The 23,353-nt window shown below is 42.6% G+C and overlaps 1 protein-coding gene across 1 annotated transcript in view; it reads right to left on the bottom strand.

Annotated features, from left to right (window-relative positions):
• The window catches only part of MGAT5 (mannosyl (alpha-1,6-)-glycoprotein beta-1,6-N-acetyl-glucosaminyltransferase), a 214,620-nt gene that overhangs the window by 83,976 nt on the left and 107,291 nt on the right, over window positions 1-23,353 (bottom strand). The window contains exon 11 of the mRNA XM_011937716.1: window positions 12,885-13,018. Within this exon, the coding sequence (XP_011793106.1) occupies window positions 12,885-13,018 (134 nt within the window). The remainder of the gene's footprint in view (window positions 1-12,884; window positions 13,019-23,353) is intronic.

Raw genomic sequence — 23,353 nt, 5'->3', positions numbered from 1 at the left:
TTGTGTCCTTTGTAGGGACATGGATGCAGCTGGAAACCATCATTCTCAGCAAACTATCTCAAGAACAGAAAACCAAACACTGCATGTTCTCACTCCTAGGTGGGAACTGAACAATGAGAACACTTGGATACAGGAGGGGGATCATCACATGCTGGGTGCTATTGCAGGGAGGGGGAGGGGGAAGGGATAGCATTAAGATATATACCTAATGTAAACGACAAGTTAATGGGTGCAGCACACCAACATGGCACATGTATACATACGTAACAAACCTGCACGTTGTGCACATGTACCCTAGAACTTAAAGTATAATAAAAAAAAAAAAAAAAGAGAAGTTAGAGAGTACCAAACCATGAATTTTATGACTCCACTCTTTCATCAAACATTATGGAGGGAGTTTAGGTAAACTTGAGGGGGGGAAAAAAAAAGAGGGAGAGAATCAAAGGCTGGCCAGCAGTACAAATTACAACTGAGTAGGGATAGCTCCAGCATTCCCTGGAGCTCTGCTGTCCCTCGAGGCTGGAGCAGGAGTCTTGATTTATACAGTACAGTGGCACAATCTCAGCTCACTGCAGCCTTGACCTCCCGGTATTAAGCGATCCTCTCACCTCAGCTTCCTGAGTAGCTGGAACCACAGGCGCATATCATCACACCCAGCTAATTTATGTATTTTTAGAAGAGATAGGGTTTCACCAGGTTGCCCAGGCTGGTCTCAAACTCCTAGGCTCAAGGGAGCCGCTCACCTCAGCCTTCCAAAGTACTGGGATTACTTAATAGGCATGAGTCACTGTGCCCAGGCTAGTCTTGATTATCTTGACTGCAGATGGACTCATTCAGTACTGAGGGCTGCATAGCCACCACCAGGTTTTATGAGCATATAGTGCATATATGATTTTTATTTAAGTATAAAATTGTGTATAGATGCTGAATATGGCTTTAGAAGCACAAATATTAAAAATATTTTCTAAACTGGTTTATCACTGCTTCTCAATGCCATAATACCCTTTCTTGCAATTGAAGGTTGAAATCTGCTTCCAACAAATATTCCACATTGTAAGATCTGCTCTCAATCTGTATTTTTTTTCTGTTTCTTTTTTGAGACGGAGTCTTGCTCAGTCGCCCAGGCTGGAGTGCAGGTGCGTGATCCCGGCTCACTGTAAGCTCCGCCTCCCAGGTTCACGCCATTCTCCTGCCTCAGCCTCTGGAGTAGCTGGGACTACAGGCACCTGCCACCATGCCTGGCTAATTTTTTTTTTATGTTTTTAGTAGAGATGGGGTTTCACCATGTTAGCCAGGATGGTCTCAATCTCCTGACCTCGTGATCCACTCACCTGGACTTCCCAAAGTGCTGGGATTAGAGTCTGTATTTTTAATGTAAAACTCCAACAGCAAGCTCTGTTCTTGCAGGGCCTATGTTTCAAGGTGTCTATGACATGGATCTGCAACTAATGTAGAAGGTTCTACAGGGTAAATCTCATAATTTTCATTTCTATCAAAAATTTAAGCACTCCAATGGGCATGGGAAGCCCCCAGATGCCAATCCATACTAACACTTCATATACTTGTTCTTCACAGCAGTGTAAACAGCCACCGGAAAGAGGTGAGACTTCCTTTAACTGGCCCAACATATTCCACTGGCTTATATGAATCCCCCATCCTTCCCAGATTTGAGAATTGCTTCTCCACCTTCATTTTAAAATCATACATCTAATTTTGCTTCTCTCTCCAAGTAAAAGGCAGAAATCCACACACACCTGTTTCATTCTACTGCTGTGATTTTGCTCCACTGGCTGATGTTTTAAACAATGGTTGATAAGGACCATAGAGAATTCGTTCCAAGGCTTCCTATTTTTGGTGTGTCTGAACCTCTAGCAGTGTCGCCAAGGAATGAACATTATTCTCCCAAGATGAAGCTGGAGCATCCTCAGGGATTTTCACCCTTGAACCAAATGAAGTCCCCAGTTCTCCTTCCCCAGCTGGGAAGCCTTCATCGAGTTGGGAGGGTGGCAGTGCCCTTGACTGTCTCTCCATGCCTGGACTGCACCACCTCAGGAGGGCTGAGATGCCACAAGGAACTCTGTGGGAACACTGGAAGGAGCAACCCAGTATCTCAGTATTGAACAGTGAGGCTATTGCCTGCCAGCCCAACAACCTGCTGTCTGGGATGGACCAGTGTAAGTCTATCTCCTCAATTTGTCACCATATTCTTAGAATAGGGACTATGCCTAGAAATCTCATCCAAACCATGTTTTCTTACAAGCTATACTTCAATAATGTTCTATTTAGGTGGAAAATCACATAATCAACACAATTACCTCATTCTTATAAATCAGTGCCCAATCACATTCAGTAGACCATGCCTTTCAGACTGTTTTAATTCAGAGGCACTAGAGTTCTGTCTCCCTTCAAGAACGCTCTCAACCCTTTCTTCACTTGAGGGGAACAATCTTGCAATGCTTTTCTAACAACCTTCCACATGGGTCCTCTGGCTCCTCTCCCTGTGCTGCTCATCGTCTGGGCACCGAAGGCCCCTGGGTCACTATGTGAGACGCTGCCTCCTCCTTGTCCATGGAGAACAGCTTCCACACACTCGCACTTGCTCAGTGGCTTCTGTCCATGGGCAGCTGCCACCCTCTCTCTTTGCTCTCAGCAACTTCTTTTCCCATCCCTCAACACCACTGCTCCCGTATCAGCTGCCAAACTGTTAGGGTTGGAGTAATAGTAAAAAGCCTCCAGGCAAATTACAACAACAGCTGTGTTTACTAAGAGCTACAAATGAACTCATCCCAGCGCTATTGGAGCAGGAAGGCAGTGATTTGGAACCTTCCAGAAGCACCCCACCCTCAGGATGTTCACTGGCTGCCTGAGCTTCCAGCTTCCCAAGCCAGCCCTGGCTTTCACAGGAGACCCTCTGCTGAGCCCCAAGAGCCTCTTTTCATCGACAGCAGTCTTGCATGTTTTCTTCTCACAGCTGCAGTGATTTGCACTTAGCTGTTTATGCTGCTGGGAGGGCGCCAGCCACCCACGCGATAAGCAACTGGCTAGTGGTTTTCATGCGGGGCACCAAGAAAACTACTCTCCATTCCCAGGTTTCTGGAACACCTCCCTAACCACCTGGGACAAAGGTCTAAGATTCTATCATCCATCATTCAAACCTTTGTACCATGAGTGGCCTGCTCTATAGTGTAAAGGTCACAAGAAAGGAAGGTTGAGAAGAATATGATTTATCCTAAAGGTGGACTGTTTCTTCTAAATGTCTGAGGCTTTGTTCTATCACCTATAAAACAGACACATGCTTCAAAAGGCTACGAGACAGTGCTTTAAAAGATCTAAAATTGAAAAAAAATTTATTTGCATTCTTGGGTTCAAAGATAAGCATTCTTGAGAGATACATTACTGAAACCCATATCCATGTTTTGCACCCCACATGGATTTATGCGACTGGCTGTTATCATGGAAACAAGGGGGCAAGTCCTTGGAGGCCGTGCAGTTGGTCAGCTGTACTGAGAAGCAAAGGCTCTGAGTGCTGGATGTGGCCAAGGTAAAACGAGGGAATAGTGGAATAGCAAGTGTCTTCTACAGACTGATGTGGTTGCTGGTTACATGGCAGCCATATACCACACATGGAAAGGAAGAGATTAAGGTTTTTCTGAACTAGGAAAATGGGTGGCTACCTAGTGTGGCATTTCCCAAGCCTGCCTGTTTGGAGCACCTGTTGGAACACACAGATTTCCTGGTCCCTTCCCTGGAAATTCTGACTATATGAGGGTAACAAGGGGCCCTGGCATGTGGATGCTGAACAAGTTCCCAGCTGGCACTTATGACCACGTAAGCTTTTTTTTTAAAAAAAAACAAAACAAAACAACAAACACAGACTTAGGTTCTAAGAATGAACTTCAACTTTCCTAAATCTCCCTGGAACACAGACTGGAAATCATCTTAGCAAAGAACCCCAGACGTCAATGCTATTCCAGAGGGCCATGTCAGAGTCCTGCCTGGACCTACAACCAACATATTGCTTGGAACTGTAAGCTATGAGAAGCTCTACCACTTGAGTTCTAAGGGGGAGTTTTTTCTCACAAGTGGGAAGAAGTCTACAGACTATTCCATTATCAAAGAGCAGGGAGCTGATAGGCTCCAAGTCCCAGATTCAGGGCTGGTTGCCATGCATTCTTCCCAACCACGTCAAGCCCCAACCCAAAAGAAAACTGGCAGTCCCAAGCATGATTCGGTAGAAGCCACAGCAGCCCATATCTGGGCTGGGCTGTCAACTGTAAAGTGTCAGTGGGCTGGGCTCTGAAAGGAGAAAAAACTTACAGTCTACTATACAGATTTCAAGAATTTGGGGTTTCTACTGAAGCTGTATGCTGAAAAAGGAGCCTTGGTTTTATTTTCCTCTTACCCTTATGCCCCAAAACTCGATAGACTTTTATTTTTTTATTTTTATTTTTGAGATGGGAGTCTTGCTCTATGGCCCAGGATGGAGTGCAGTGGCACGATTTCGGCTCACTGCAACCTCCGCCTCCTCGGTTCAAACAATTCTCTGCCTCAGCCTCCCGAGTAGCTGGGATTACAAGCGCCCACCACCATGTCCAGCTAATTTTTGTATTTTCAGTAGAGACGGGGTTTCACCATCTTGGCCAGGCTGGTCTTGAACTCCTGACCTCGTGATCCACCCTCCTTGGCCTCCGAAAGTCCTGGGATTACAGGCATGAGCCACCGCACCCGGCCTCTTGATAGACTTTTAAACAGGAGACTGAAAGCATGACTTGGCCTGGAACATAGAACTCGTTATTCAACTCAAAGCTTCTTCTGAAACCTCACAGATTTCAGAATGATGCTGGGAGGGCTGCCAGATAAGGAAAGTGAGACCCAGAGGGCAAATGACTTCCGAGGACAAGTAGCCAACAAATGGCACAACGGAAATGAAAGTCTGGGCATCTTCTTTCCCATCCAAGGCTCCTCCAAATCCCTTACACCATGTCCAATCAGTGTCTCCGGGCTGAAATGGGTACAACAAGAAGAATGTGTGACAAGAAAACCTCATGGATCTAAGGCAATCGCATAAAGCTTGCTGAAACAGGGAATGGACCAGTAGGGTGATGACATCGGGTGAGGCTACCCTCCGGGTCCCATGGACTCCTAGTTCCACATTGATTCCTACTCACATACACTTACCAAACACTGACATGCTTACAAGGGGGTGCCACATGGGGTTATGTTATAGTCAGCATACAGCCAACACCATTAAAACAAATCCTTGAGGCTCCTGGACCATGGCTCTTAGAATCTTAAAAGCTCATGATTCAGTTCTGATGTTTCCCTTTGCATCTGATTTCTCCTCTGTTCCTTCCTTGCCTGTTCCAATCTTATCCTTGAATTTAGAGAACAGGCTCTGTGATGTGAGTGCACTTTATCATGTGCCAGGCACAGGTAACCACGGCTTGGTGAGTGGCTGCCCCTGGGGGCTCACCATTGCCACTGGTGCCATTGCCACTCCCTGCCTCTGGCAAGCGCCATCTCCAAGGGATCATGAAAAGATCTTTTCTGACTTTTCCCCCAGGGGAAATAAGCAGGAGACACATGATTTTCTAATTTTTAACATTCTTCTGGTTGGAACCAGAACAAATAGCTATGATCACATCAGACTTTCCAGTAAATCCAACAAAACTGATTCCAACTTTGTTATTTCAAAATATATGCCAATTTGACTTAGGGTGGGTTTAAATTTATCTGGTTTATTTATCTCTATATTATCTGGGCAGAGAAGCCTGGCTAAGCAGCCTGAAGAACAAAACAGAATGACAAGGTTTAATCTACTTATAAAAATGTGTTCTTTCAAGGGTTTCAGTACATTCTTTAATCACAAAGGTCTTGGGTGGTTCATTAAAACAATGAGCTAAGAGCAGTTAATTTCTACTATGAAATAAAATGGCGTTTCCCCAAATGACTCCCATTTTCAATTTTGCATTAATTTAAACTAAGCCCAAGTCAACCAAATTAGTAAGCTAGACAATTACCTAGTTTTCAGAATGGGATTCTATCTCAGATGCAGCAGTCACCTAGTCTAGAGACTTTAACCACCCTTTTCCCCAGTTAAATCTTACTGGAAGGCCAAAAGCCAAATCTATGCCATAGATATATGAGAACTGCTCTGTTGAGGCAGGGCCCATCCTGTGTGGCTGCTCCTTGACCCACCTATAATAGCAGACCCCAGGGCTCCAAAAACACACAGGTGAATAATTACTGATCTCATCCAGGAGTTGTCAAATTTTGTCTGTAAAGGATAAGAAATTTCTAGACTTTGGCAAATTTCTAGACTTTATGGGAACACATAAAAGTCTGCCTCATTCATACACAGACACACACACACACTTATAACGTGAAAACCATAAAGTTATCACCACACCCAAGACAGCAAACATATCCATCTCTCCTCCTCTCCCCTCCCTAAGCATGTGTGGGTGTATATATACACACACACACTTACAACGTAAAACCCAGAAAGCTATCACCACATCCAAGACAGCAAACATATCCATCTCTCCTCCTCTCCCCTCCCTAAGCAACCAATGACCTGGTTTTGGTCACTATGGATTGGTTTGCATTTTCTAGAGTTTTATATGTATAATATACACCGAATCAAACAGTATAAATGCTCCTCTTATTTTGAAGTCATCCATGTTGTTGTGTATAATAATTCATTCTTTTTTTAAACCAATACCTTCATTTACGCGAGCGAGGAAACCGAGGTTGGAGTGGCCTGTCCCAATCATATGATAGCAGAGCTGGACCACAGCCAAGTTCCCATTGCCCTGTGCAGCATCTTGTTCCCATGCCATCTCCCTGCTAATCTCACAAGAGGTTTAGAAAAACTCTTGAAGCCTCTACGGGGTCTGGGGAATGTGCATGTGTAGCTCTGTTCCTTTTCCACCAGACTCCCTTCTTCTTGTCTCCCTGGGGTCAGCAGAGAACACAGGAGAGTGTCCTAGGCAGAAAGCATTCTAAGTTGTATCCCAGGTTCCATGGATAAACAGTAATTTAAGCTAAACCTAGGGGAGATTCATTTAGTCTTCAAGTAGTTTCCGAGTGCCTACCACGTGCCAGGCAGCTGGGTAAGCAAAAGAGGCGCAATTCCTACTCTCTCAGAGCTTATAGTCTAGTAAGGAAGAGAGATTGACAACAAAAGATAATTATATGATTACAAGATGATTCAAATGATATAAAAGGAATAAACAGGGTGCTATGCTAGGGAGGGGGAGGGGTGACATCTGGTTGAGGCACAAGTGCGGAACAGGGTGGTCTTGGTGGCTCTAGTTGGGGTGAGCCAGGACAGGTAGCAGCCATTAAAGAGGGTGGTAGCCCCTGGTGGAATGGGTGACACACAGGACCCCTGTGGCTACAGTCCAGGAGCCAGAGAGGAGTAGGTACAGAGCAGGAGTGGCTGGCTTCAGAGAACCTCTTTAAAACACACTACCCCGACTGGATTTCACTGTAAAGGTAAGGTGTTCTAAGTGTGAAATGAAGTCATTGCAGAGTCTGAGCAAAGGAGTAGCACGATTCAATTTGCATTTTAGAAAAGATCACTCTGGCTGCTGCTGTGTGGAGAATAAAGTAGAAAAGGGCAGGAGTGGGGGAAGTGGGGTCACATTTCTGAAAGTTCTGCTGCCTGATTTCTCAGGCATATAGGAAAGGGATCATATGTCATTTCAGGGGATGCTTTAAAACCACAACGTCTTTGAAGTCTAGATAAAAAGGAACTTTTCAAATTCAGTTAAGACTGGTTGACTTTGGTTGTTGCCAAGGTAGGCGAGGGCTGGACCACACCAGGCCCTGGGGCCTGGAGCTGGAAACTATTTGAAATGCTCATATCAGGCTTATTTACTCTACAGAACTGGCTGCAAGGCTGTCGCTGACTTGGCGATCCTGCAGTGAGCAGCCAGGAGCAACATTTTACCTGTGATGCCAGTATTTGCTCAGGGCTGCTGCTGTACACTTAGCTCACCCAGAGAGACCTTCCTTCCCAGCTTTAGAATCCTGCTGTAACCACAGACCCACTCCCTCCAGGGTAGTGGCGGTGGAGCAGCTTCATGGAACTATTGGCAGCAGGGAGGCAAGTCTCCCAGAGGAGAGCTCAGAGCCCTGACCCTGCTTCGGACTTGGCCATGTCACGCTCCCTCTTTGAGCCAGCTCCTCATCTACACACCAGGACGGTTAAGGAAGATAACAGCTGCCCTTGTTTCCTTAAAAGGCATCAGCCTGTACCACCTTAAATGATGGCTGTGAAGGGCTCCAAGAAGCAGAAACACCACACAGATTCAAGGCTCTTTTATTATCAACACATTAGTTACTAAATAAGCACTACCTTTTGCTGAATGCCTACAAAGAGGTACCAGGCTCAATGCCTGGAGCTCCATCTCTAGAGTGATCAGAATTTCAGTTAAGTTACACTTCACTTTTCCACGTATTGGCTATCCACCAGCCTCAATCATACAGAAGAATATAATCAAGAACCCTGAAAAAGGCCTCTAATGAGATCCATGCCGGGGACTGTTGGCCAATGTTCTGAGAAAGACTTGGTTTACTTGGGATGTGGCATAATTCAGGGGTCAGAAAACTTTTCCCAGGAAAGGCCAGAGATTAAATATTTTAAGGCTTTGTGGGTCATACAGTCTGCCACAGTTACCTAACTCTACAATTTTAGTGCAAAAGCAGCCACGGACAAGGAATGGCCATGGCCATCTTCCAGTAAAATGTAATTGACAAAAACAGATGTTGGGCTAGATTTGGTCCACAGGCTAGAGTTTGCCAACCACTTACATAGATTAAGAATTACAATTCGAGTATCACTGGGCAGGCTTATACTTTCCATTTCCTCACAGGATAGAATTCCCTGGCTCACCTCCCCACCAATTCCCATTGCAGCATTTCCTATCTGGCCCCAATAATGACATTAATAAGAGCAGCAAACATGTATTTAGACTTACTGTGCACCAGCTAAGTAATGTACCCAACCTTAGGCAGCTGGTGGCCCAGTCAGGATTTGAACCCAGTCATCCATCTCCAAGTCTATGATTACACTGCCCAGCGGCACCTGAATGTACAAACCAGGACAGCAAGACACAAGGAAGACAGCGTGTCTCTCACCTCCTCTTACAGTCCACTGCTCACCACAGCTTTACCTGGCTCTTGGGGCTAGGTGGCAGAGATCAGAAATAGCAAGGTCTACAAATATGAAAGTGAGAATGAGGGTGACTGAACTAGGCACCCACAGTAGCAAAAAGTGACAGGTGGCAGTCTGACAAGAGCAGCAGGTAGACAAAGGTTAAGTAGAAAATAGGAGTTATTTATTTGCGAATCGGTCAGCTACTTTGTGCCACACACTGTACAAATTCCAACTATCCTAAGACCTTGCTGCTCAAAGCATGCTCTTCTAACACCCCATCGGTATCACCTGGATGCTTGTGAGAAAGAGTCTTGGTCTCATCCCAGGTATGAACCAGAATCTGCATTTTAACAAGATCCTCAGGTGATGTGTGCATTAGTAAGGCCGAGAAGCCAGCAGCTATTACTGTCCCAACTTTATAGGCTAGGAACCTGAGGCTCAGGACAGTCAACCACCTTACATGTGGTTAAGTTGCGAGTCTGAACCCCAATGTGTGATTCAGAGGCAACTCTTGTTCTCCTGGCGTGGTCAAAGGAAGGCCTCCAGGACATTTACCTTAGCAGCGACCATGTAATAACTTGTAATAAGATCATAGTAGGATCATGAAAACATGTACACTTAGCTCACCCTCTTAGCCTCGCCCTCCTGCTATGGACACATTTTTTTTGATTTCTATTAACATGGCTCGCTCTCAGTGACTCTGTTTTCTAACACCAACTGAAGAATCTCATTGATGCAGCTCAGCTTTCTGAGCCAGAATTACAGTTCCAGCTACCAAAAAGCTGGACTGCACCGGATCAGAGGACAACTCCAGAATCCAATCAGCCAACACTGGAGGGAGTTACATGTTTGCATTTCCCACTTAAGTGGCAAGATGGGTAGGGAGATTCCCTCAAGAAGGAGGGTGGTGGGAAGAGTGAAGGAGGATTTATGGCACAGCGGGAATCTTCAGAATTTAAAGTCCTAGAATCTGAGCTGAAGGAAGACCTTCCAAAGTCATCTGGTCCAAACTGTGCCCTCCCACATCTCCCAGTTGCAATCCTAAACCTCCCAGGACACAAAGGTGCCAGTTCCTTTCCTGAAGCTCTCTGACATGCATCAGGATTGGGTAGAGGAGAGGGGAACGGGACACAAGATGGGGAAGACCACTGATAAAATATCCTGCTAGCTAAAGCTTATGTTGAATGTAACTTTAGAAATGTGGTTGGAATAACATCTCACTTAAAAGGCACATTGGTTTTCTGTGTGCATTCACTAAACACTCTGGGATGCACACGCTTTGGAAAAAGAAACTAAATTCTCACATACTGTGCCGTCTTCTAGAGTTGGAGAAGATGTCCTCAATTCATGTGAAAACTTTATAGGATTTTTCACCTTCTTGGGCTTTTTTCAGCACAGAATGCTGGAGGTAATAAAACTGAAGTAACACCCAGGATTTTTGGGTGTTATTACTCAGGCAGAGATGAATGTGGACACACTGCAGCCCAACCTTTTGTAGTCTTTAGGTGACGCATGGTACAGGTACACAGAAACTTGGGCACACATGGAGTTTTAACACCTCAAAACATGGACAGATTTCTGAATCTCACTCCAGACCACTTGAGCAACATGGTTAATGCTTTTGGGATTCCTTTTTTTTTTTTGAGATGGAGTTTTGCTCTTGTTGCCCAGGCTGGAGTGCAATGGCGTGATCTCAGCTCACTGCAACATCCACCTCCCAGATACAATGGATTCTCCTGTCTCATCTTCCCAAGTAGCTCAGATTACAGATGCCCGCCACCATGCCTGGCTAATTGTTTTGTATTTAGTAGAGATGAGTTTTCACCACGTTAGGCTGGTCGCAAACTCCTGACCTCAGGTGATCCACCTGCCTCGGCCTCCCAACGTGCTGGGATTACAGGTGTGAGCCACCGTGCCTGGCCTCGGTATTCTTGCTGGCACAGAAAAGTCACTCTTTTAGTGGCAGTATTAATTTATCCAAAACAGGTGACCAAAATCTTTCAGAACCAATTTATTGTTTTGTTTTTCCAGGGAAAGGGAAAAAGTTGCCAAAGGGTGCTAGGAGGTAGTTGCACTTGGCCCCCAAAGAAAGTCATATAATTTCTGTATCAAGCCCACACGGACATGCAAGCTATCTTCTTCAAGCAGGTGCAGAGGCTTTTCTTTAAAAGCCACAGTCCGCCTACAACTAATGCCATAAACCATTAATTTCATGAACAAGCTGAGCATGAGAACACCTAATATGCCTGTTTTAACCCAAGTCTGGCTGAAAGTCAGCTGGAAAATGCACTGTCAACACAGGAGACATTTTTACACAAGGACAGCAACACAAATTTATGGGACCATCTTCGATAGCCATTTACAGTCTAGATTAACTTTCATTTTACTTGAGACAACAAAGTATGGCATAACATACAGAGGAAACATTCTTATCAGCCGGGGGTTTTTCACCCTTGGCATTACTGGTATTTTGTGCCAGGGGCCATCCCATTCATTGTAGGACATGTACAGCATCCCTGGCCTCTACCCACTACATGCTTGTAGCACCACTGACCAGACATCACAACCAAAATTGTCTCTAGGCACTGTCAAATGTCCCCTGGGCATAGGGGAATCGGTAAATAAAATAGTCTGCAGCTGAGAACTACTGTACTAAACAAAGACAAAGGTCTAGCTGTTTAAGACAGAGTTGTCTGGAATTAAATCTGCCTCCCTGGAGATGGGCTGATCTCATCATCCCTTTGGTGTAGTTAGCACCTTAGAGCTGGTGGGTAGGGCACTGCTTTTCCTTCTCTGAACACAGGGTCAGAAAAGCAGTACCAACGAATTCTTTATCCTGTACATCACTTGTACTCCTTCAGTTGTAGTATTCCTAACTTCCTTGGTTAGGAAGTAACACGAGACCACAGTCTGTGATCATTCAAGAAAGCAATTAATTCTTATATTTAGGAAGAGGCACGTTGTGAGCTCCTGAAGACTTCTATCTTCTAAAAAACGTTTCCTCAACAAAAAGTTATGATATTTGCCTATTGAGGCAGACTTCCCACATAAAAAGATCTGCATTACCTGTCAACAGGTCACATCCAATCTGGTTCCTCTCCTGTTACACTTTCTCCAGATGTACTCTGGAAATCAACTTAGGAGGGCCAAGGGGCCCAAGGCTTTTGGAAAACTTGGTTTGGTCTGTAGCCAAGAGTGCTGTTTCAGCCAAGACCTCCCTGAACAGACTGCCTACGGTCAGCCCTAGCAAGAGTTTACTTTCCACGTCAGGTGAGTAGTGACTATAGCCAAGAGGAAGTGAAGGCCACTGCATTTCCCAGGAAAGGGAGCTGCCTACCTCCACAGACTACCTCCCAGAAGCAGAGGGAGACTCCCCTCGGTAAAGTTTCTCCCTGTGCAGTACCTTGCTCCAGAAAGATATTCAACCCCTGGAGGGCCCTGGCTCTCAGAAGCAAGTACAAGGTGTGAAAGCAGCTAGAATGTGTCCCTTCTGACACGCAGAGAGTGAAGGGGGCTGTGGTATAGCCACTACCAGAAGAGCAGGTACAGCCTTGTTTAGAAACCCAAATGCTGAGCAACTGAATCCTTGCACATTCTTGTTTATGTCTAAGTAGATCCCATTAAGCCCTGGGCACTTGGCTTGACTACTCCCTGGATCAAAGCTAAATTACCCAACAAGCTTCTTTTCAGAGAGAGAGACACACACAGACTGACTCACCTTCCAGAAGCTATCCACTTTGCCATACACAAGGGACTGGTTCTGCCTTTTGATTTCATTAATGTGGTGGATGTCACTGGAGTTCAGGTGCTGCTCGACCACAAACCCCAGAAAGCTGTTGTCTGGGGTATGAGCTGGTGTGCAAAGAAATGGAGAGGACAATTAGTGTCCAACCAGCAAGAAGAAACAACAATCACATATTTAACACAGGCCATCTTACCCATAACAAAATGTTTTCCTCTTACCCTGTTCTTTCTTACACCTGAGGGAGGTGAGGGATTGCTCTCTCCCACACGTTCCCAGTAAAACCATCATGAGAATACTCCTCTCTAGGATGGATTAACATGAACCAAAACCTGCTCTTTTTAGGGAAAATACGTCTGTCTGAAAATCATTAAGCTGTGTATTCTCTTCCTTGTTGCCTCAGAATAAGGCTACTGTCCGTTTCCCAGCAGAAATGCTCTCACCCAGGTTTCACCACCCACTGGCCAGAAATCTGTAGGGGGCAGGGCTGATCGGGAGTTCTGAACAGGCGCAGAGCCCCCATGTAACTGAATCTGACTCCAGCTGTGTTTTTCACCCAGCTACATAACAAGAGGTTTAGGGATAGAGTGATGAATAATCCCCAGAACCTTTCATCTCCTCTAAGAATTACTCACTCATAAAAGATGTAATTATGGGGGTTATATTGAACAGGTGCATGGAATGAAGACTGAATAAAAGGTAAAGCTTGCTGGGGCACAAACCACTCCAAAAAAACCCAACCACTGCAAAGGAATACTGTCTACAGAGTATGCTATTCTGGAAAAGAAAATTTTGGATTTCTCTCATTTGGGTTCTGTAACTTCTCTAACACTTGAGCAAGGGGGAGAGCAACCCCACACCCTCTCCAAACATCTGCATCTCGTGCCTGTAATTTTAAAAGGCATTTCACCAGCAAGTGACAATCAGAAAATAATTCTCTCTGGATTAAACAGAGACCCTCTTCTCCTTTACCTTCATTCTGTCAAGAGAAATCTCAGTTTTTCAGGAGATGAGCCTGCAGAGACCATGTGTGGCTGATATTAAATGAAGCAACCGCTCTGCTTGGCTCTGACCTGAATAGAACAGCTATAAATAACATGAAACCAAATTCCTCCTGGTAAATTGAGATATACACAAGATTCTGAAAAGTCCACACACTGCAACCTGAACCACATCCATTCACAGGTAGGTGGTCAGCAAATAGAGAAAGCTGGTCCCTTCATCTCGTTCTGGTTGTCCTAGGACTGAGGAGCAATTTCCCAGGCTTGTAGCAGCACAGAGATCCTTTCGGACAGACAGATGGGCAAAGGCGAGCCTGCAGCACAGGCCTCGGACTCGATGCCCAGACTACAATGTCACCCACCATGCCTGCAGGGGAACACGATGAAGAAGGGACACTGGCAGGAAGCCCTGAGCTGTGGAAATGCATGAGCCATGTAAATACTGTGTTGTCACCCTCCGTTTCCCAGGCTTTTGCCTAATGGGGGTGACAGAATGAGGAGATAATAGGGTTGTGACTGGGGAGTTGTGTTCAGTCTGGCCAATCTGTTATTTCATTTCTGCATTTTTGAACAAGTGCCCAGAGGCAATGGCAATGGCTGCAGTTGGCTGGAAAGTAAATTACTGAATAAATTCTACTGCCAACAAGAGGCAATGGTTGTTTTTCCTCCCCCTTTTGAGGAGCTGAGGGCACAGGGAATTTTCAAGGATTAGCAGGGACAGGAACACAACCTGTGTGCATTATCAGTGTTATGGTGTAGCTTAAAATATTTCTTTGTAAAATTTTGTGTTAATTCTAAAAGTTTTGAACTCAAACCTGACGGTCTACTTCAGGAACAGGTGTTTTTAATTTTCTTTTATTTTCAGAAAATTTACATGGTGATTAAAGCATGATGCTTGAAATATTTGTTTCTGAAATATAGTCATTTAGTCCTTAGGCACTTAAATAATCCAGCAAGTAAAACAATGGGTTTTATTTCATATTATAATATATTAATGCATAGTAAAAAATAAAATGCTTTAGCCACCCAAATGAAAAAATACATATATGTAACATTTTTGTGTGAAAGATTCTCCTAGCTTCTAGCTTGACTGGTGGGAGGGAGAAGTAAATATCAGAAAAACTTGTGAGGAATGGTGGGCTTTTGCTGCTATGACTATAATTTGGTATTCAATCAACTCTGACACTATGAATTTCACATCTAAACTGTCTTCTATGTTTTCATCCAAACTCTTTAACTCCTGTCTCACCTTGTGGAATGTTAACTTAGGGATCGACAACCTGCAAGTGTGGTTTAAAGGACCTCAGGTGAGACTTGAGATTTACAAACAGTATCACCACATTTAATGAGCCAAGGCCTGAGCACTGGTCTGACCTCTACATGCCTTCTCCTCCCAGGTGACTCTAAACTTGCCACAGGACACTAAACCTTGACCACATAAGGGTCTGCTCAGCTGTGACTCGCCCCAGCAGGTGATTCTGAAGTAACTACGGGTACAGCGTGGCTTGCTTCCAAGGATCTGAACACCAGCTGGAGCCTGCCTGGTAACATCTGCCGAGAGCGCCCTGGTCTTATCACAAGTGTTCTTAATGGTGCTTATAATAAATCAAAAGCCACAAGTCCAGGAGGATGTTATCTGAAATGTCCATTTCATTGAGTTCAAATTTCAGGCCAACCTTTCTTTTTTGCTCTGCCTTAGGAAGGGAACAGAGACTTTTATTGTGTGGGGAGGGATTCAAAGAGAAGGTATTTACATTTTAAGGTAAATCAAACAAATCTCAAACAGGATGCAGGAAATCCTGTACTTTCAGTAATACCTCCATCCCAGAGGATAAACAAATGTGATTTTTAAAAAAGATGACTGTTATTTTGAGTTCTGACTACATGCCAAATTCTGTGCTAAGTGCATTATAGTTACTCTTCCATTTTAACCTCATAACCGTGTAACATGTTTGTACAGATGAGAAAACAGAGAGAGATTTGGTTTAAGTACCCAAGTCTACATGCTAGGAAACGGCAACACTAGGATTCAGAGTCAGACTGGCTGCTTTCAGGGCATCAACTCCTTAAGTCACTCTAATATACAGCCTCATAGTCCAAATAATTTTCTGGACCCTGTGAACACAAGAGGGATCCAGAATACATATGCAGTATCACCTCAGTTTCTTGAGTATCTTGTGCCATATATGTATGTGGGACCACACAGATTTTGTTTTTTACATGCTACAAAACTACAGGAGATTTGCCAGACATTAGCAATGATTTTAAGATACTTTAGAACAAAACATCTCTTATTAAGAGAAACACTATTTTAAGCACTTTGGAAGCACCTATTTACAAATGAGTACAAATCAGCTTGACGTGTTCCCTGAGCAGAGTATGATGATAACTACTTCTAAGAAATACTATTAGCTTAGCTTGAATAATTCATTCAATGACAAACGTTTTGAAGCATTTCTACAAACTAGGTTATATGATAAGTATTGACAAATTACAATATAAAGATGAGTTTCTGCCCTCAAGGAGCTTACCAACTACTTCAAGGTCAGCTTGAAGAGTCAAGTTGAGCTTTCTTTCAATTGCATGAATTTCTGAGGTCTGTTTTTTCTATCAGTAAGTCCCAAACATCTCTAAGAATGTTATGTATCTTCATGTCCCGTGGTCACCAAGAGAAGAAACCCCAGTGCCAGCCTGGGCCCATTCTTTAGCCCTCACAGCCAGCAGTCCCAGGGATATTAGTTTCTCAAAAATCCATCAACTCATCCTTTCCTTTTCATACTTGTTAGTCCAGACCTTCTCACTTTTTGCTAAGACTTCTGCAATAAACAAGCTTTTCTTTTTCCTAAATACAAATGGATTTATTGGTTTTCCTGATTATAACAGAAATATATCCTCAGATTAAAACTTTTTTCAGATAATAACGATATGAGAAAAAAATAAGTTACATATCTTTCATCACCTAGAAATAACCACTATTACTGGTCTTTTTTTCTAAGTTTGTGGATCATTTTTCCCCTCAAAATACTGAATTCCAGTTAATGATGTCAAGCTGAGGCATCAGAGGGTTCTTTTATGCATCCTCCCCCCACCAAAAAAAAAAAAAAAAAAACAGCAAAAAAAGTGGATTGATGGATAGAGAGAGGATTGGCATATGGATTGATACAGTAAATGGTTAATTGTAAAATCTAGATTTGTGGGTTTCTAGTAACATTTCTTCTGTTTTTTTGGTATGGCTGAAAACATTTAAAATACTGAAGAATACTGCTTGTCATCATATTCATGACATTTTTGCTGATTCTGATGAAACCGACGATAGAAACAAATGCATTGAAAAACAGTTATGTCACACAAGAATTCTGGATTAAAAAACTATACATTACTATGTTATGTGACAAATTTTACAAAAACTGATTTTTTCCCCCCCCAAATGGTGGTGATACTAGTTTCTTCAAGAAAGAAGGCTGGGATGCAGGCTAGGGAAACTAATATACAGTTGAGCTGAGAAGATGAGCACCTAAACTGTTGACAAAAGGCACTTCAGGGTAAAATTTTCAAGTGTCAAAAAGCAATTTAGGAGGGAATGGACTCCTTAGAAGAATAACACTGCTGAAAGCTGAGACTCAGACTGAAGGAACCACGAGGCTGATCCTACTCCTCACTGGTCTGCACAGAGCTTAAAGGCAAGAGCCCTCCTGATTCAAGTTAAAGGCCAAAATGGCAGTTTCAATCACAAATAGCTCCTTTGGTTGTCATGCCCTAAAAATAAAATTGTACATGGAAGTTAACTGATCCTTAGCTACAGCCAACAGGCTTATTATTTGCATGAACAGGAACTGACTTGGTTCTAAAATTTCTGTTTTGCCAGGCAAAATTTTGTATCCACAAGCCATCATTCAATTTGATCATGCAAATAAAAATGGCTGTGAGCTCCAAATCCGGGGAGAAATTCAGGGTTGGAATGTCAATGATAATGACAATCATTATGCTCCGAAAGCCCAACAATGTAAGTAAGTTCCCTGGGAAGACACAAGAAAGTAAGATGAGGCCATTGGCCTAAAGAAGTTTCTGCAATCTTAAATTTGTACAACAGTCTCCTTCCCTACACTGTTGCATGGACTAAAAACAGAATAGGCAATAATGTTCATTCTAGTTTAATTCCATCAATAAAAGACTTTCTGAATGCCTACTATGTGCCAGCCACTCTTCAGGATGTTAAGAGTTCCAGCAACAAACAAAGCAGCTAAAATTCCTGCCATTATATATCTCAGATTCCAGGGGAGGAAAAAGAAAGTAAAAGTAAGTGAAACATAAATACTGGATAGCAATAAAGTTATGGAGGAAAATAAACCAGGGGAGTAGAAAGTTGGGGAAGGAAGGAGTTGTATTTTAAAAGAGGAGGTCACAGTCAGTCTCACTGAAATGACATTTGAGTTAAAAACCTGAAGGAGGAGATGAGGAAGTCTAAAAGAAGAATGTTCCAAGAGATGGGACAACTAATGCAAAGGTCCTGAGGGGGAGTGTGCCTATTCTACTCAAGAAACAGCAAGGAAGTAGAGAGAAATGAGCAAAAAGCAGCGTAGTAAGCGACAGGGTCTTGAGGACCCTGGGAAAACTTGCCTCTAGTTGCCACAACTAGGATGTTCCTCGCCTCTGCATTCAAATTTTCCCTGCTCCATTCACCTGGGTCTGTAATTTCTCAAGTGGAAGTATGAGAAAGTCTTATTTTTGCGTACCTCCTGACTCCACTGAAAGTAAGCTTCTGGAGAACAGAGACTTAGACATCCCAGAGATGGTCAGGGGACACACACTGAGCAAAAGGATAAAATCGACAACCAAATAAAGATTCCAATCTAACTCCTAAACTGACGCTCATAAGGAACAAGAAAATACTTAGGCTTAGTCACCTCTGTAGCCTTTACTAAGGAGCACCTTACAAGGATTTGGGAAAGAGGAGAAGGGGGTAAAAAAAAAAAAAAAAAATCAAAGAGGTGGAAGGCGAAATGGGAAAGTTCTAAACACCTCCAGAATCCCCAATCTGCTCTTCTCTCAACTTCGTTATAGCTCCCTGTCTTTTCTGCTCCAAATTTCCACAAGAAATGCTGAATATTCTCCAGCCTTGACTGTACAGAATGTGAGCACCCAGAAGGAAAATTCTTCTATGTCTTCACATTGTGAATGACAGCCAAAATGTTGTAAGTACTTAACACATACACACATAATAAATAAAACTATACGAACACAGTTTGCTCAGGCAATGTAGTAAATGTTCTATGGTAATGATACGAAAAGTCAGGCTGTTAAGCAGAACTGATTTCAAAGGTCATTGAATTTTTTGTAGGATACAAAAATAAGGTCTGAGATCTGAAACCAGAGATGGGGTATCTTGTAATGCCTGCTACTGTTACTTTCAGTCATCAACTCTAGGGAAAGAGAGGAAAAAACTCAATTAGATAAAGATGATTTACCACTGCCAATGTTTTTACACAAGCCAGATGAAGTTGTAAATGAGGGTGTGGTGCAGATAATTAGAGCTATCCAAGTACTGGAAAATTTACAGTGCAAGTCATCAATCTTAGAGCTTTCTCTTCTAAATGGTAAAGGCAACTGCCTTCGCTCTTATTTTTCTGTGCAGGCAGATTTCTTGCATTTATTTACTGAGATATAATGTACCTTGTCAGACTGTGAAAAATAAAAGATGGCCTCCAGGAGTTTAAAACAAGCCATATGCATAGACTACAGGCAGAGACTGAAATAATACCTAAATATATGCCAAGCCAGGTACCTGGCAACCATAAAAAAATCATCAGTTAAATCTCAAGAAATAACAAAAGCATCCCCAAATAACTATGACTTAGGAACTAGCCACTTGACTGTAGAAGAGTCTTGGAAATAATGGTTTTCAAATCTGCGTAGAGTCTTGAAGAAAAAAAGAGATGATATATTAAGTGGAAAAAAAGGAGATACAAAATTTTGGTAAGTATGTGACAAGTATGTAAAAACATACTTGTGAAAAAGATAAAAGTTACACCAGGGTTAGGGGAGACTTTTTCAGTAGGAGGAAGTCCTTCCCTGTTTCTGTAATTGGGTTACATTTCTTTATAAATTTGATTGGAAAATTGGAGGAAGTCACTTAAGTAGAGTTTTAAAGAAAAAATTAAATTTTGCTTCTCAGAGACCAGCAGGCTGTTGGGTGAGGCTGGGGCCAGACCTGGGGAGGAATATGGTTGGGGGTTGAGGCCAGAGAGCCTAAGGTCTTGAATACTTTGCTGTGGAGTTTGAAAATCACCCCATGGACAAAAGGAAGGCACTGCAGTCTCTGAGGAGAAATCGCCTAATCCAAGCTGAGCTTTCAAGAGCTGGTTTTTGTGGCTGGAAAGCCTTAGTGCCTAGTTCAGAGGTCATGTTAACACGTGGACAGGAGGAGCGAGCAGGAATGGGGACCTAGAGGGAGGAACAACCAGACTTACCAGATTCCTGGGGAAAAACCATCACTTAGTAGATCTAATCAAATGGCCTTAGTATCGTCTGGCCACCAGTCCCTCCAGAAGCTGCTTAGGAAGGTGTCAGGAATAGTCTATGTGGACACCACCTAAAATGCCTAACTGCAAAGAGAACACATGACGACAATGGCACCAGTGAACTTCTGAGACTGGGGGCAAAATAATACAGAAATGCAAGGTTTTTCACCCTGTAGAAACCCCACCAACTTAGGAAACAAGTTAGAGGGGAAACAGAAGGAGTCTTAAAGTGAGATGTGTACCATGAATAGTTAAGAACGCAAACACATTCCGGTCCAGCGTATTTCGTTTCACTGCTCCTCAAAAGATGCATCCCAATGGTGTATTTTTCTTTATCTTCCCACTGGGTTCTTTCGGACTGGCCTTCCCCATGCTCTCTGTTCGCACATACACCACAGCACTGCTACGTCTTATGATAAGGCGGCTAGTCCTGAAGACTTGATTCCTCAAGTATAGCACTCTATTTCCACAGTCTCAGAAGTTTTCATGGAGCATTCCATCAGTAGAACACAATCTAAGCACATAGGATTCTGAGTACATCCTCAGTATATGTGCATATTTATACAGAAATTAGATAACGATTACTATCCAGCTCATATATTAAGCACTAGTAAATTTGTTTCACTTTTGAAAAATTAACAATAAATAAATATAACTTTTGATATTCAAAGGAATGCTATTTCTCTTCAGACCACTGCGGTAGCCACATGGACCCAAAAGGTAAAGGAATGGAGGGCTCTATGGGAAGGACCTCGTAGACTGGACCCCAGGCCTTGGTCACGTGGGAAGAAAGGGACCCTCTTCCAAGCATGCATCCAAGTTCACTGTGGGCAGGTGCTGGAAAACAGAGTGCAGGAGCTTTTTGTTGTTGCTGCAAATTTTCCCGCTCAGGCACATCTCAATAGGATAAAGGTCTCAAACTGCTTTATTTCTCTATTCATTTCCATATTTCCTCCATTCAAGTCAGCCTCATCCATGAGAAAGTTTTCCATCAACCTGTTACTTGATGGAGTTAGCGACCACTGATGATGACTGTTTTGCTCTACTGTCTCATCAGGACTTTTATAATGCTCATTTTCTAATTCATTCCTTTTGCATTTATTAGTTGTGATTTCTCCATGATTAATGACTTTCTCTCATCAACTGTTTGATTATTTTCAAATACAATTTGTGCTAGAAAGGCATGATCAAAGCTGAATTCTTTCACTTTATTTTTTACAGTAATGAGGTAGTATCCTAGCAATTTGCAAAGGTGACCCACTACACTTTGTGGAGTTTTCTTGGTTGGTGTATCATTCCAGAATCTAGAATCTTTAGGTACTCCCCTCTTTTTGTATACTAAAGATCTTGGTTCCTACAACATACCTGTAACAGTTTCAAGTAATAATATAAATATTTCCCACTACAACTGTATAGTCAAAAGATGGTCTTTTAAAGCCACTTAAGTAATAATCTTCTCTATATGAGAGGTTAACATCAACCTCATGCATATAGCTAGGTTTGTCTCTATCTGTTTTCAATTCTTAGTGAATGCTTTTCTTTTTTATTTGAATTTTTATTGTGGTAAAAAACAAGTAACACTAAATTTACCATCTTAACCTTTTTTAAGTGTTCAGTAGTGTTAAGTATATTCACACTGGTATGCAAGAGATCTTCAGAACTTTTTCATCTTGTAATACTGAAACCCCATAGCCATTAAACAGTAATTCCTCCTCCCAACTTGGTAACCACCTTTCTGTTTTCTGTTTCTATGATTTTGACTACCTTAGATACTTTATGAGTGGAATCATATGGTATTCACCCTTTTGTGACTAGTTTATTTCCCTTAGCATAATATCCTTGAGGTTCATCCATGTTGTAGCATATGAAGGATTTCCTTCCTTTTTAAGGCTAAATAATATTCCATATATATGTATACTACATTTTTCTTTATCCACTTGTGTGGATGGACATTTGGGTTGCTTCTATCTCATGGCTATTAGGAATACTACTGCAGTGAACATGAATGTGTAAATACTTCTTTGAGATCCTACTTTGAATTCTTTGGAATATTTCTCTTTTTAAATTAGGTAAAACATTTACATGGTCCTAAAGTCAAAATAAGGAACATTAAGAGACATTACCCTTCTACCGCCATCCCTGGATACCTTTTTATCCAGTGGGAATCACTTTACCCAATGGTAATCACTTTTATTAGTTTATTTATCTTTTCATTGTTTCTTTTGGAAATATAAGTTCATTCATATATACTAACACGACCACACACACTCTTCCTCTATATCTGACATATATAAAAGGGAGTAGCTCTACATTGTCCTGCACGTTGACTCTTATCACTTAAAATATCCTAGACATGCCCCTCCTGGAATGAAAGCCTTCCTCATTTCTTTTTATAGCTACGTAGTACTTTACTCTATTAATGGATCATATTATTCACTCAGTCCCCTATGATGATTACTTGGGTTGTTTCTTGCTGCTTCCTATGGCAAATAGTGCTGCACTAAATGCCCTTGAGCACATGCCACATCTTGATTTTGCTCATTATCTTTGGAATAGATTCCTATATACGAGGTGCTTAGTTGAAGAAAGAAAATGCAGAGGCGGTTTTACTAGATCCTGACAAACACATCCCCACTGGGGTAGTACCATGCTGCATTCTAACCACTAGGGTTGAAGAGGGCTGGTTTTGCTCACCGCATCATGAGAATAGCCATGCTGTTCAACTTTTGCATTTCTGCCAATCTGTACATGGGACATGGTATCTTGGTGCAGTTTAAAAATGCATTTCCCTTACTGTGAGTGAAGTTAACATCTTTCCATATGTTCAGAGCAGTAAATTTCTCTTTCCTCTAAACTTAATAGCCTTTTCCCATTTTTCTGTTGGAACATGGAACTTTTTCTTAATTTATATATATTTATAATTTAT

This window comes from Colobus angolensis, unplaced genomic scaffold (assembly GCF_000951035.1).
Source record: "Colobus angolensis palliatus isolate OR3802 unplaced genomic scaffold, Cang.pa_1.0 Scaffold168, whole genome shotgun sequence".
NCBI classification, from domain to species: domain Eukaryota; kingdom Metazoa; phylum Chordata; class Mammalia; order Primates; family Cercopithecidae; genus Colobus; species Colobus angolensis.
This window is presented reverse-complemented; position numbering and strand designations above follow the sequence as displayed.